The sequence below is a fragment of the Oncorhynchus kisutch genome, linkage group LG6 (genome assembly GCF_002021735.2).
Source record: "Oncorhynchus kisutch isolate 150728-3 linkage group LG6, Okis_V2, whole genome shotgun sequence".
Taxonomy (NCBI): Eukaryota; Metazoa; Chordata; class Actinopteri; order Salmoniformes; family Salmonidae; genus Oncorhynchus; species Oncorhynchus kisutch.
In genome coordinates, this window is record NC_034179.2 from 77375671 (window position 1) to 77389979 (window position 14309).

General features: G+C 43.0%; 2 protein-coding genes across 4 annotated transcripts; both read left to right on the plus strand.

Annotated features, from left to right (window-relative positions):
• Nucleotides 1-198: 198 nt before the first annotated feature.
• On the plus strand, nucleotides 199-6671 carry LOC109893443 (mitochondrial glycine transporter B). Of its 3 annotated transcripts, none has more exons than XM_031827700.1 (8): nucleotides 199-300; nucleotides 1820-1976; nucleotides 3733-3857; nucleotides 4235-4319; nucleotides 4434-4613; nucleotides 4752-4920; nucleotides 5141-5307; nucleotides 5562-6671. In XM_031827700.1, the coding sequence occupies exons 2-8, from the start codon at nucleotides 1839-1841 to the stop codon at nucleotides 5682-5684; spliced, it is 987 nt and encodes a 328-aa protein (XP_031683560.1). In that variant the 5' UTR covers nucleotides 199-300; nucleotides 1820-1838; the 3' UTR covers nucleotides 5685-6671. The 3 variants fall into 3 exon arrangements, with proteins under 3 accessions (XP_031683560.1, XP_031683559.1, XP_031683561.1); XM_031827699.1 differs by lacking the exon at nucleotides 199-300 and adding an exon at nucleotides 1514-1659; XM_031827701.1 differs by lacking the exon at nucleotides 199-300 and adding an exon at nucleotides 1515-1659 and having other exon boundaries at nucleotides 3585-3857.
• Nucleotides 6672-8499: 1828 nt separating this feature from the next.
• On the plus strand, nucleotides 8500-13772 carry LOC109893429 (40S ribosomal protein SA-like). The gene is made up of 8 exons (XM_020486651.2): nucleotides 8500-8616; nucleotides 8994-9144; nucleotides 9558-9676; nucleotides 12019-12264; nucleotides 12543-12671; nucleotides 12812-12971; nucleotides 13176-13214; nucleotides 13362-13772. Exons 2-8 carry the CDS (start codon nucleotides 9012-9014, stop codon nucleotides 13454-13456), a joined length of 921 nt encoding a protein of 306 aa, XP_020342240.1. The 5' UTR covers nucleotides 8500-8616; nucleotides 8994-9011; the 3' UTR covers nucleotides 13457-13772.
• Nucleotides 13773-14309: the final 537 nt, after the last annotated feature.

A 14309-nucleotide genomic window follows, 5' to 3' on the forward strand; every position in this document is an offset into this window, starting at 1 on the left:
AATTTGAGTGGTACATTACTCCAGCCCCATCCCTCATCTGTTTACTGAAACGGGCTGGGATTTCGAGTTAAAATGTGTCTACTGCTGATTGCCGCATTAAACTGGCAATACACTAGACTATCTGATCTAATATTGTCCTGTAGTCTATTTTTTAGTAACGTGATCTCAGACATGACCACAAGAGGACAGTCTTGACTCTGAAAAAAATCCCAGTTGCAATGGTTCCCCAGGACAAACTGCATAACGAAGCAAGTCTCAACCGGTTTAAACAGAATATTGCACACGGATGGACAGATTTGGGTGAGAACTGAGTGTCGTTGGTATATTGTGTTAATTCAACGGCCTATTGTAAACTACACTATTTCAGCGAATGGCCCTTACGTGTTAATCATTGTTTAATCAAATAATTACAGATACCTGTTTCTGTTGATTACATCTTTTGTCCATTCTCCAGTTCAATGCTTTGCTCTATACATTTATACATGTGAGTTTCTATTCTCATTATGCACGTTTTGTAACAAACTTGTTTTCGGGTTTTGTTCTCATTCTAATTAATTGAAATAGTATTAGACGTACGATTTTCGGTATAAATGTTTTGTTGGACTGGGAAACGCTTCTGACAACTATCCTGTTCATGATTGTTAGGGTTTTGTATTAGAGCTTACAATTAGTTGATTCTGGTCATTTAAAATTGGGAACTCGGAGCTCATGTTTCCAAGTCAGTTTCCTAGTGCCGACTAGCACGAGAACGAGGCATAAACGCCTATATAACTGCGTGGGAATCCTGAGATGCATATAGTTCCAAAGAAGATCACTGTAGGCCTCTAACATTATTGAAAATTATCTAGTGTGAGACCTGTGATAAATGTTGCTCATATTTGTTAAAATTAATATCAATATTTTTTTAATTACCTTGAATGTTAGTCGACATGTACATTAGAGGTTTACATGGGAGTGCAAATTCATTCCTGTCCGTCTTTCCTGTACTGTCCTGATTCTGCAACAGTTCTATAACCCCGGATCATCATCACTCCTATTCGAGTTTTGGCTGAATGAGTTTGCACCTAGTCATTTGGCGATGTCTGTGTTACATTAACAATAGTCATTCATTGTACTAATCTGTTTCAATGTATGTAATGTGTGCTGAGTCACTTGACTCGATCACAAAATCAGTCACATAGATGTATGCCGATTGAGATGTCTGTCTACCCATTTAAAGTAATGTCTTGAAATGACAACATATTCCATAAAAAATGAATATCAAGATTTAAGGGTCTGGACACATTAAAAACAGTCCTGGACTAAAAAGCACTTTCAAACTTAATTTGTCCTCCTGTGCCTCCTCAAAAAGTATTGAGAGCATGAGGCTTCAGGGCCCCCCTCCACATATTACACACATGTTCACACCACACACAGAGACATATACACATAATCACACAGATGTGCACACACTCATGAGAAACATGTGCAGCGTGATCAGGGTGTATGTAATGCTAATGTGCTGGGTGGTGATCTTTTGATTAGTTAATAAGTAACTGTGTGTCTTAAATGGGAACCATAGTGTGTGTCAGGTGATTCCTACATTGGGTCTGTGCTGTGGTGAGTGCCCCAACCCCTCGGTGGATCAGTCAGAGGCAGTGCAGCTCTCCAGTATCTGCTGTAAGGGACACACTGTATCAACATTGCAAAATACCCGTGCTTTAAGTTACAGCCTGTAACATTCTATATCAGTTTTGAAAGGTTATTATGTCTGTTATGTAATGGATTGTGCAGCTGAAATGCCCATTCTTGAAATCTTCACTTGTAATCTCTTGTGCAGGAGCGTTTGGAAAAGTTGAATGGACAGGGGCAGAGTAAGGACTGAGAAAGTGATTAAAAAAGAGGAAAAGACAAAAGAGGATTTTGATCATACAAGGACAACATTATTGGATTGGAATTTATTCTCAACTTTCAAAATAACCATGGAACTGTCTCTGGTGAGTGGGATTTTTTATAGATAATTTAGTATTTGATCCATAATGAAAGTCTGGTTGTACATGTACTGTACTGTGAATAGCTGAGTATGTTTTCTTGATGTGGTTATAATATTTAATTGGGTTATAATATTTAATATCTCAGTTAAGATTTCACATGCATTTTATGTCAGGCTGTGATTTTGGATCAGGGTCACCCAGGACTACTTTCTCAATCCAGCCCCTATGTTAATCACATTGCCATTCTGTGACATAGTTGATTGACCCAGTTGTCCTTACCCCTCCTCTAACCTGATGGGAGTTTCAGTACACTTTCATACTATGCACTTTCTCAGGCTGTTCTATAATATTCAATGTTTTCAAGTTCACTATTGTCCTCTGCCCTGAAGTAGGTCAAATTCCGGTGTGCCACCTTAAATCTTCATAGACATGCCAAACAAGTGAGCAAGGCATTGCCAAGCCTCCCCTGTGCCAACACTGCCATTGGTCAGCAAGCACTGTAGGTGGGCTGTTGCCATAGCACCCTCATTAAGGGAGGGGCAAGGACATGTTGAGAAAGTGTGGGTTTCAAGTCCCAGTGAAAGAGTACAGGTTGTCAATGTTACATCACAGTACAGGAACTACCATTCATTTACCAGAGCTGAGGACATTGAAATGTACTAGAATTCATGCCCAGTGATAAGGAAATAAAAGCACTTTTACACTAGTTCTAGAGCAGCACATACCCTAAGAACATACTCTCTAGAATGTAAACCGTGATAAGTTTTATGGAAGCCAGAACATACAAAAACATGCATGCACTCATACACACACACACTGACATTTACAATGTATGACGCATGGCATTTTGCAGATATGTGCATTAGCTGGAAGCAGAAAGATGAGGGGTAGAGTAGGAGAAGCAGCATTGAGAGGTTGTGTGTGAGAGAGTGGAAACATACGCCAGTGGATTAAGCTGCTTTGTGAAGGGAAACTGAGGAAAGCTTATAGAGAAGTGAAGAGAGGGATGGAGGCTTTTGCCCTGACAACCCACCACAGTTCATAACAGCTTAGCCAGAGAGGGGAAGAAAACGGACAAATGCAGGAAAAACAGGATCAGCCACTGAAAAGTAGCCCGGGGAAGGTAGGGATGTGGGCTGTAGGAGGGATGTGTGTGTTGTTTTGTATATTCTGTGTGTGGCGTCTTATTTTTTTTGTCTGTAATGACAGCATGTGAAAATTGGAGTGACTGGGTATGGTGTATATGATGCTTTTTCTGCAGCCATCCAGTTCTTTGTTGATATTTGTGTTGGCAAATTGTTTAAAGAACTAAGCATGCCAATTATGATAAAGCATTATAACACATACTTGATGTAGGGTGACACTTGCAGGGAGGGGAATAGTGTGCGTGTTCATGGGTTGGTGCATCTTAGTTTTTCAATGGAGAGGCCTTGCCCTTTTGCCTGTTCTCTTTGTGGTCCCATGTTAATTTACACACAATTTTTCAATCATTGCTTTGTGTTGTAATCACTCATATTCTGGAGTCTGAATGTTTGTATTTACTACTTGTGTGGGTATTTATGTGATGTGCATTACTGTAGCGGGTGTATGTGCATTTGTCCTATTTCCCAGGACCCACTCTGCCTGGTGCTTTCCATCTTAAACAATCATAAGTCCCATCATGCTTTGGGCTCTCGCTGAAGAGCACTCTACCATGACTGGTGTGTGATCGGTGTTATCACTCTCCCTTCCTCCCCTTTCTGCTCGTCTCTCCCTTCAGGGTCACCCGGCTCTCAAAGCCTTTATGTGTGGCTCTCTCAGTGGAACATGCTCCACCCTGCTCTTCCAGCCTCTGGACCTGGTCAAGACCCGCCTGCAGACCCTTCACAGCAACATGCAGCCTGGGTGAGTAGCCTTCAGCTGGCTCAGTCAACACCTCTACAGCATAGTCCACACTTCCACATAGTAATCAGGTGAGGTTACGTTTGTAGTAAGATTTCTGGCTCTAGATTACAGTCTTGTCCTAGACTATGAGACCAACTAGCATTGCATTACTCTATTGACTTGCCTCATTGACTAAGCAATATTGTAGATCTGAACATTGAGAGTCCAAAGAGTCATAAAACTCATGCTGGTTCCACATGGCCTGTATGCTAGTACCAACTCAATGTCACGTCAGCTATTTTGAAATGAAGCGTAGTTGCAAGACACATAAAAATAACTTTTAGGTCATTTCATAGGACGTGTTAATATGGCTTTCTCTCTCTCTTACGCTCTTTCAGTTCAGCAAGAGTGGGGATGGTGACTGTGTTCTTAAGTGTTGTACGGACAGAGAAGCTCATAGGACTTTGGAAAGGGGTCTCACCAGTAAGTTGGCCTCTCTTTATGATCAGTAATATAAATAGAAACACATATATTGTGTTGAATCTGTGGGTTGAGTATATGACTCTGACAGTATGTCTGCTCTGCTTCCTCCTCCAGTCGTTTGTGAGGACCATCCCCGGCGTAGGGATCTACTTCAGCACCTACTACTCTCTGAAGCAGCACTACTTCCTGGAGCAGGGCCCCGGGGCCATGGAGTCTGTGCTGCTGGGAGCTGGGGCCAGGACTGTGGCAGGGGTCTGCATGCTACCTGTCACTGTCCTTAAGACTCGCTTTGAGGTATGTTCAGGTAGAGAGATGGAGGGGAGGGGCAGGAAGGAAAAGATAAATACTTTTCTATATACTGTATGATTACAGTGACTACATGAGTACTGTTTAATGTGTGGGTGTTTACTGTAGTGTCTGTTGTTGTTTCAGAGTGGCAGGTATAACTACGTGAGCGTGGCGGGGGCTTTGCGCAGTGTGTGTCAAACAGAGGGACCCAGAGCTCTGTTCTCAGGGCTGACCGCCACCCTCCTCAGAGATGCTCCCTTCTCAGGCCTCTATGTCATGTTCTACAGCCAGGGCAAGAACACTCTGCCACAGGGTCAGTATCAGAACACCACACTAATGCTCAACACTAGTATTTGTTTCACTAGTGTGCGATCACTTTGAAGTGTCAGTATGGGGACGCCGATGACATAAACATGGAGCAATAGTATTGGTTACACTAGAAGCCACATTTGATAACTTTGACGTATCTGTCTCAATGTGAATTGTTTGGTGTGGAGTGGAATTTATAGTGTCTCTCTGTTTCTTCCTCCCAGAGATAAGCACGTCTCCCTACGCGGCCCTGGCTAACTTCAGCTGTGGGATTCTGGCCGGGGTCCTGGCTTCCCTGGTCACCCAGCCAGCTGACGTGGTCAAAACCCATGTCCAAGTCAGCCCACATCTGTACAGGAGGACTGCAGACGCTGTGCGATACATTTACAATGTAACTATCTCTCTGGGTGTTTTATTGAATACAGTGTTGTTACTATGCTTAGGGCAATAGCACTGTTATAATATACTGATGTTGTTCTTATATGGGTCAGGCTAAACTGTTGTCTGTATGTGTTTATATGCTGACCTTATATGCTGACCTTATATGCTGACCTCTAGCCTGCAAACAGTGTCACACTATGTAATAAAACATCAGGGTTGATTTATAGTAGATGACATGTGCCATTCTTTCTCTCCGTCTCTCAGGAGCACGGGTTTCAAGGGTTCTTCCGGGGTGGGGTGCCACGTTCTCTGAGGAGGACCATGATTGCTGCCATGGCATGGACGGTGTATGAACAGATGATGGCCCGCATGGGGCTCAAGTCCTGAGGAGGGATGACAAAAAAGAGGGATGACAAGAACAAGGGATGACAAGTCCTGAAGAGAGAGAATGAAATGTGGACCGAGGAAGAAAGTGAAAGTCAAGTCACCGAGGACAAACCAGTACAGTGAGGAGTGCCCTGGAAGGCACTGCTGTGTTTGTGTCTTAAGACTGCCTAGTTGTGAGTGTGCCAATGGACTTCTTCACTGACATACAGTATTCTGCCATAACATTATTAACACATTGCAAAGATATGATACCTCAAGGACTGGTATCCATACTTTGACAGAAAGATGAGGACTAGTAGTTTTATTAAAATGTCTGTATATTTTAATGGATTGCAATAGTTTTGCATTGCACAATATTGTCTGTCGTCATTGTATGTGAGGCTACACCAAACAAGACTTTCATTTATTATTCTACTGGGCTGCTTTCAAAATTCCATATTGCACTATAAGTCGTAAGATATTGTTGGTCCCTAACTAGCCACTGTACTCCCAGCCACACTGACTGTTTAAGCTACTCTAGGCTTTAGATATATATCCCACTGTAGAATTCTACAATGTTAGGTACCTGTTTTCTCTAGACTTTAGCACAACTTGTATCTGCTTGTCTTTAAATTGAAGGTAAAGAACACTAATTGCTTAACATACTGATCCTTAGCTGGAAATGCACTTTAACCACTTCCGTAATCTAAAACCCTGGAGTGTCTCATGCCGCAGTGAGTCTGCCTGCCTCCCTTTGTGCCAAACTAATGCCACTATTCTAAGTTATTATTCTGGTAGAGATGTTGTAACATCATAAGCTTTGCTTGCTGTCCATTTGAGCTGTACATTTGATTTGCCTTAGAAGGATATTATAATTGTTCATGTTTTCATATTTGATATAATTTATTACTGTTTATTGTAATGGTGAATAATTATGCAGGTGTGTTTTTTTTTTTTTTTTTACATGTAAAAAATGTATTAAAAAAAACATACAATTATATAAGAATACAACATGAGTCTGCTAATATTCATTATATAAGGCATTTGCTTTGTGTCTGTCATGTATCCCTTTACACCTCTTTTTCTCCAGTTGGTCTCCAGTTGGTCTCTGACAGTTGGTCTCTGAGCGTTAATAAGTACACCTACAACCCAACATTGCCCTCGTTATTCAACGAGGTCATATAAAAAGCCCACACAGTACTTGAGAGCAGCGAATGTTTCTAGTACATGGGTCATTCTCAGTATCAACATTAGTACGGCATTACTGGAGGTTGCTTTTATTTTCATTTCACCTTATACACAGCCATTATACCTACCAACAGTAATAGCAGTGCATGATGATAATATGCTTATCACAGAGCTGTCAGACATAAGACTGGGTGAAGGGGGCAGGGTTGTGACATCAAAGGGATAGTTAATGATAAGGAGAGTGAAAGGCAAGAGCCAAGCAAAAGTAAGGCATTAGGCTATACTGATCTAAACCAGTTTTCTTCTTGACAATGTCTCTATTTGATTCTTTTTTCATCTAGACACTTTGTACATTAAAACCATGTTATTAGCTAAGTATGCCATATTTTGTTATTAGCTAAGTATGAGTCATATTTAATTGTTTGTGCATTACATGTCTAACTTATTACGTAAAACAAACACTGTTAACCTATTGGAAACTTGTGCAACTTTGTGGTTATTTTTTTAGCTTAATGACATGACACCCAGTTCCAAAGCAATCAGCTATTCTCATCAGAAACCTTATATCAAGGACTGCAGTGTGCATGTGTCACAGTGGCCTTTGCTTTCAAAGTTAGATAGGGTACACTGACATATGAAGTGAGTTTGACACAGATTAGGAGTTTATTGAGGTCGTAGATGACATATGTGTGTAAACTTGCTGTGGAGAATACCTAGGTGGTTGCTACTTAAAGTCCCCAGGACATTCACAGTATTAGGCAAGACTGCCTTTTCTTGTGCACCAGATGCATGGAATAATCTAAAATCCATGCTTCATCTAGATATGTTAGTGCCACTGAATGAATTTAAAATATGGGAGACTTGTTACAGAGGAGTGTAAATGCTTTTTTTAAGGCTGGATCATGTTGTATTGTATTGCTGTATGTTTTAATTATGTAATGTATTGATTGTTTTGCTGCCTTCTTGGCCAGGTTTCCATTGAAAAAGAGACTCTGGGTCTCAGTGGGCTTTTCCTGGTTAAATAAAGGTTAAATCAAATTAAAAAAATAGATGCACTGCAAATACAATTAAGATTGAGTCACTGAAAGGACTTTGAGAACACCCCATTAATTTAATTATCCTTTTTAAGTGGCCTATTCAATCAGTCTTAAAAGCTTATTTGTTATTCACTCAGTCACATAACCCCACTTCCCGCAATAACATGTCATACCCTGTACATGTCATACCCATACCCCATACACCTGTAATTACCCCATGACCTTGACATTGGTCAAAACATTGAAATTATCTTTTCCAGCACCCATCCCAAGAGGTCCTGAGGCAAGTTGGCATTTTTGAAATTGATCTATTCTTATACAAAAAAATGAATTTGAAAACATATTGCAAAATCACTATGTACATATTGTGATACCTTCACCTGGAACTCCGTATCTCTAGCAAATAAAGTTGCAACACAGGCCACTCTAACCGGGAAGTCAACGTCTCCCCATTGTCTTAATATGGTCTTTCCATCGCATTGTCTTAATATGGGCTCATTGTCCGACCTCCAGTTACCGGTTTCACCCAACCCATACGCTGCTACTCTGTGCTGCTAGTGCGCTGGAGTGTTTGCGCCATCTAGTGAATGAAATATCCAATTAGACAGTTATAGTTCCAGTCAGCGAAACAACCAATCGTGTGCTTTGAAATTTGAGTATATATTTGGCGTAATTTCCTTTAGTCTTCCTCTTTGGCGCGCGTGGTACATGTTTTGAGTTTTTTCGTGGTGAGTTTTAGGTTACATTTCACGCTTTTTTTAGATGTCAAACATGACTTAAATAGACGAAGTAATCAGTGACCATGTCCAGAATGTCTCACATTAGTCTATCTAGATGTTTGAATTTGAAGGCTTTATATGACTTGAAAGCTAACACTAACATGTCGAGTAGACACGTGCCTGACATGCTGTTTAGCGCACTGTGTCCTGCCAAGTACACTATCCAGGCCATTTAATTCTAGCAATGGGCCACTGGCGCATAAGCTCAACGCGTAGATGGACCTATCAACTACAATGTCTGGGACTGGAATAATTGTTGAATACTATATATATATATCTATATCTCTCTCTTGACTCCTGGTTCCTCTTTTTTTCCGGCACTCAAGGCAGGGAAAGTGGTCAAGATGTCCGGAAATCTAGATGTCCTTCAAATGAAGGAGGAGGATGTGCTTAAGTTCTTGGCTGCAGGAACCCATCTGGGAGGAACTAACACAGACTTTCAGATGGAGCACTACACCTACAAGAGAAGGAGTGATGGTGAGTGGTTGGTGGTCCTGAACACCAAAAACACTCTTTGGAACAAAACTACTTGTAGTTGTATAAGCCAGTGGTCAACCCACCCTGGTTGTGGAGGGATACTGTCTATGCAGGCTGCTGTTCTAGCACAAGCATGCCTGATTTGGATTTTTGGGTGGGATTTCTGTATAGCACTTTGATGTCGGCTTATGTCTGAAGGGCTTTATAAATACATTTGATTGATATTCAAGGTCTTGATGAATAGTTTAAATGGATGTCTGTTTCAATGCTGGGCTGTAACAACAAATGCTTCTGTCCCCTTCAGCTCACAGAACTAGAGTTGATCACTGATTCTTTCTCTCACTAGATGGAGCACATTTGGGCAGGGTAAACTGGACACAGATCTGGGTGTACTGACTGCCCCTTGTCCTCAGGTGTGTACATCATCAACCTGAGGAAGACCTGGGAGAAGCTACTGCTGGCAGCCCGTGCCATTGTTGCCATTGAGAACCCAGCTGACGTCTGCGTCATCTCTTCCAGGAACACTGGACAGGTACAGCTCCAACTAGCAGCGTAGTGGACATGGTGAATAATTAATGGAACTGAATACTTGCCATATGTGTTTACCCATCAATTAGACATGTTTCTGTAGATGTGGCTGCATGCGTGCACACGAAGCCTTGCACCGATGTCTGTGTGCAGGTGTCGGAAGTTTGCTAGATGATTGGGCCCGGTGTACGTCAACAAATCAAATAAGGTTATCTGTCATGTGAGCCGAATACAACCGGTTCATTAGGCCTTACAGTGAAATGCTTGCTTAGAGGCCCTAACCAACAGTGCAATTTAAGTAAAAAATAGGTGCACAATAAATAAGGTAAGGAACTAAAAAGACAGTGAATAATAACAGTAGCGAGGCTATATACAGGCACTGGTTAGTCGTGCTAATTGAGGTAGTAGGTATGGTTAAAGTGAAGATGCATATAAACTTAACATGCGTACAATGTTTGTATGAACATTAGATTCAACAACTGAGACCTAAACTGAACAGGTTCCACAGACATGTGACTAACAAATGGAATAATGTGTCCCTGAACAAAGGGGTGGGGGGTCTAAAGTAACAGTCAGTATCTGGTGTGGCCACCAGCTGCATTAAGTACCGCAGTGCATCTCCTCATGGACTACACCAGATTTTCCAGTTCTTGCTGTGAGATGCTACCCCACTCTTCCACCAAGGCCTCTGCAAGATCCTGGACATTTCTGGGGGGAATGACCTTAGCCCCCAACTTCCAATCCAACAGGTTCCAGATGTGCTCAATGGGGTTGAGATCCAGGCTCTTTGCTGGCCATGGCAGAACACTGACATTACTGCTCGTTCTGTGCGTGATTTCCTGCAAGACAGGATGGCTGGTGGCATTGTCATGCTGGAGGGTCATGTCAGGATGAGCCTGCAGGAAGGGTACCACATGAGGGAGGAGGATGTCTTCCCTGTAACGCACAGCATTGAGATTGTCTGCAATGATGACAAGCTCAGTCCGATGATGCTGTGACACACTGCCCCAGACAATGACGGACCCTCCACCTCCAAATCGATCCCGCACTCTTTGCCAGTCCTGTCTGGTCCAGCGACGGTGGGTTTGTGCCCATAGGCGACGTCGTTGCCGTTGATGTCTGGTGAGGCCCTGCCTTACAACAGGCCTACAAGCCCTCAGTCCAGCCTCTCTCAGCCTATTGTGGACAGTCTGAGCACTGATGGAGGGATTGTGTGTTCTTGGTTTAACTCGGGCAGTTGTTGCTATCCTGTACCTGCCCCGCAGGTGGGATGCACAGATCCTGTGCAGGTGTTACACATGGTCTGCCACTGCGAGGATGATCAGCTGTCCGTGCGGTCTCGGGTGTCTCTCAGTACGGCCATTGCAATTTATTGCCTTGGCCACATCTGCAGTCCTCATGCCTCCTTGCAGCATGCTTAAGGCATGTTCACGCAGGGACCCTGGGCATCTTTCTTTTGGCGTTTTTTTGTTGTTGTCAGAATGGCCTCTAAGTGTCCCAAGTTTTCATAACTGACCTTAATTGCCTAATGTCTGTAAACTGTTAGTGTCTTAATGACCGCTCTACAGGGGCATGTTCATTAATTGTTTATGGTTCATTGAACAAGCATGGGAAACATTGAAAAAGCGATGTTTCTTTTTTGATGAGTTTATGATAAACAGTAGTGTAAGCGGGGTTGGTGGGTGGCTGGAAAAAATGCAGATAGTCCGGGTAGCCAATGTGTGGGGGCACCGGTTGGTCGGGTTAGTTGAGGTAGTATGTACATGTCGGTATGGTTTAAAGTGACTATGCATATATGATAAACGGAGTAGCAGCAGTGTGAAAGAGGGGTTCGGCAGGAGGATTGCAAATAGTCTAGGTAACCATTTACCTAGACTATTCCTGTTCATGAGTCTTATGGCTTTGGGGTTAAAAGCTGTTGAAGCCTTTTGTTCCTATAGTTGGTGCTCAGGTACCGCTTGTGGTAGTGAACAGTGACTGGGGTAGGTGGGGTCTTTGACAATTTTTGGGGCCTTCCTCTGACACCACCTGGTATAGAGGTCCTGGATGGCAGGAAGCTTGGCCCCAGTGATTTACTGGGCCGTACGCACTTCCCTCTGTAGTGCCTTGTGGTCGGAGGCCGAGCAGTTGCCGTACCAGGCAGTGACTCAACCAGTCAGCAGGATGCTCTCGATGTAACATTGGTAGGGCTTCCGCACAATGATTTTCGTTTGATAGTTACCTGAGCTGTTTCAATTCTGCATGCTGTCTCGTGCTACTTGCCTTTAGATTCCAAGGGCAGTGATGGGTGTTACACATGCTGTCTGCAGCTTGGTCGCTAATAACCTTTCATATACATTTTTGTAGAGAGCTGTGCTGAAGTTTGCCTCGGCCACTGGTGCCACCACCTTCCACGGTCGTTTCACCCCCGGAACCTTCACCAATCAGATCCAGGCTGCCTTCAGGGAGCCCCGCCTCCTAATTGTAACGGACCCTCGTGCTGACCACCAGCCCCTGACTGAAGCCTCTTACGTCAACATCCCCACCATTGCCCTGTGCAACACTGACTCCCCACTCAGATATGTCGACATCGCCATCCCCTGCAACAACAAGGTTAGACTGCTTTGCCCTCATACACTTAACACCTACGTGAGTTTACTGGTTGTTTGTCTTGCACACCGTTAGAGCCCGGCGCAGTCCTGTCAGTGCGGTGCTGGGTGTAGGATGTGTGCTACAGAAACGCAGTGCCTCTTTTCTCCCCTTGCTCCATCCGTGTGTAAGAGGGAGGGGAATTTGGTATAGGCCTTGCTACATATTTCTGTAAAAGACAGGTGTTCTAGGGTGTTCTAGTCTCACTGGTGCAGTTGGTCATGGTCTGAACTGTGCTCCAGGGTCACCACTCTGTAGGTCTGATGTGGTGGATGCTGTCCAGGGAGGTGCTGAGGATGCGGGGCACCATCTCCAGGGAGCACCCCTGGGAGGTCATGCCTGATCTCTATTTCTACAGGGACCCTGAGGAGGTAAGAAGCAGGCCTTTTAGACACCTACGTAAACCATTATACACCAAATTTACTAGTAGGGCAAGCTTACCTTTTCAACAGTAATGGATCTTGTATGTTCTGTTTGTGTTAGCCTGACAATTCATTGTTTTCCCTGGCAGATTGAGAAGGAGGAGCAGGCTGAGGCTGAGAAAGCTATTGGAAAGGAGGAGTTCCAGGGAGAGTGGACTGCTCCAGCAGCTGAGTTCACCCAGCCTGAGGTGGCTGACTGGTCTGAGGGAGTGGCTGTACCCTCAGTCCCCATCCAGCAGTTCTCTGCGGGTAAGGATAGTGAAGATGTGGTTTCTGGTTCTACTATGCTGTGACTTGGTTTTAGGTTCTTGATTGATGCACTTGGCAGCATTTTCAAAGTCTAATTGAGTTGGATGTAAATGACTCTTGGTACGTCAGGACCTATCAAATGTGTTTGTCTGAAAGGTCTCATGTTTAATTGTAATCCTAATTGAGTTTCCGCTTGACTTTCAGCTGCTGCTCTTGCCAAGCCAGCTGCTGAGGGGTTCACTGGTGAGTGTTGTGAGCTTAACATCAGCCTCTCTAATTGATTCGCCATAATTGTCATCATTAGGCTTGCTTGATTAACCTACTCAAATATATCAAATTAGTGATTGTTGGTCATGTATTTGCACATCTTTAACATTTTCTCTCTTGCAGAGGACTGGAGTTCCCAGCCAGCCACTGAGGATTGGTCAGCTGCCCCTACTGCCCAGGTCTCTGAATGGGGTGGGGAGACTGCTACTTGGTCCTAAGCAATGGTGGCCTAATGTTTGACAGTACACTAAATAGCTTTTTTGGTGTACAAACTGACCCCTGACAATTTAAACACTACAGTGTAGTAGGAAAGTGACCTTAACAGCAATACTACATGAATATTAGCACAACTGTTATGCTTACACTTCACATTGAAAGAACTTAGTAACATTTAATTAGACTTGCCATATGTTGAGCCCTCTTAATGCTGACAAAAGGGGTAAAGCTCTTTAATTACACTGTTGGGTGATTTAGCAACTTTGGGCACTTTGGCCCTGTAAGCGTTCGGAAATTAAAACTTACTGAAACACCATTTACCAGTTGTCTGATTTGTCAAGAAATAATATCTCTGGCTGTGATTGTACTATTCAGGAATATATTTCTCAGACCACTGTAGACAAATGTAATTTCCATGACCATTAAACATCAATTTTAGTTGCAAATTAAATACAATTTAAAATAGTTATACATTTGTACATGAACTTGTGTATTAAGTTGTTTTTAGTGTTTTCATAACTCAACATGCCTGAATGTATAAACTTGCCTTTGTGACAGCTGAAAACGATGAGAAATAAGATATTTCTGCCCAACATTATAATTGATTTTCCGCTCTAAAACAAATTCTACTCAAATACATCATAGGTGAGGTGGAGATGACATCACACTGTTAAACAAAGGAGCTGATGGGCCATGCTCAACGAAGTAGGCCAGTGTTTTTGAGAGATGGGTCCAGATTGCAGAGGGGTCATTCTCATAGAGCTCAGTGAGCAAAGTAAAGCAGCATCACCAAAGTGAAATGCCTGGATTTCATTGAATTTACACAGGTAATTCTCTGCAATGTCAATATGCACG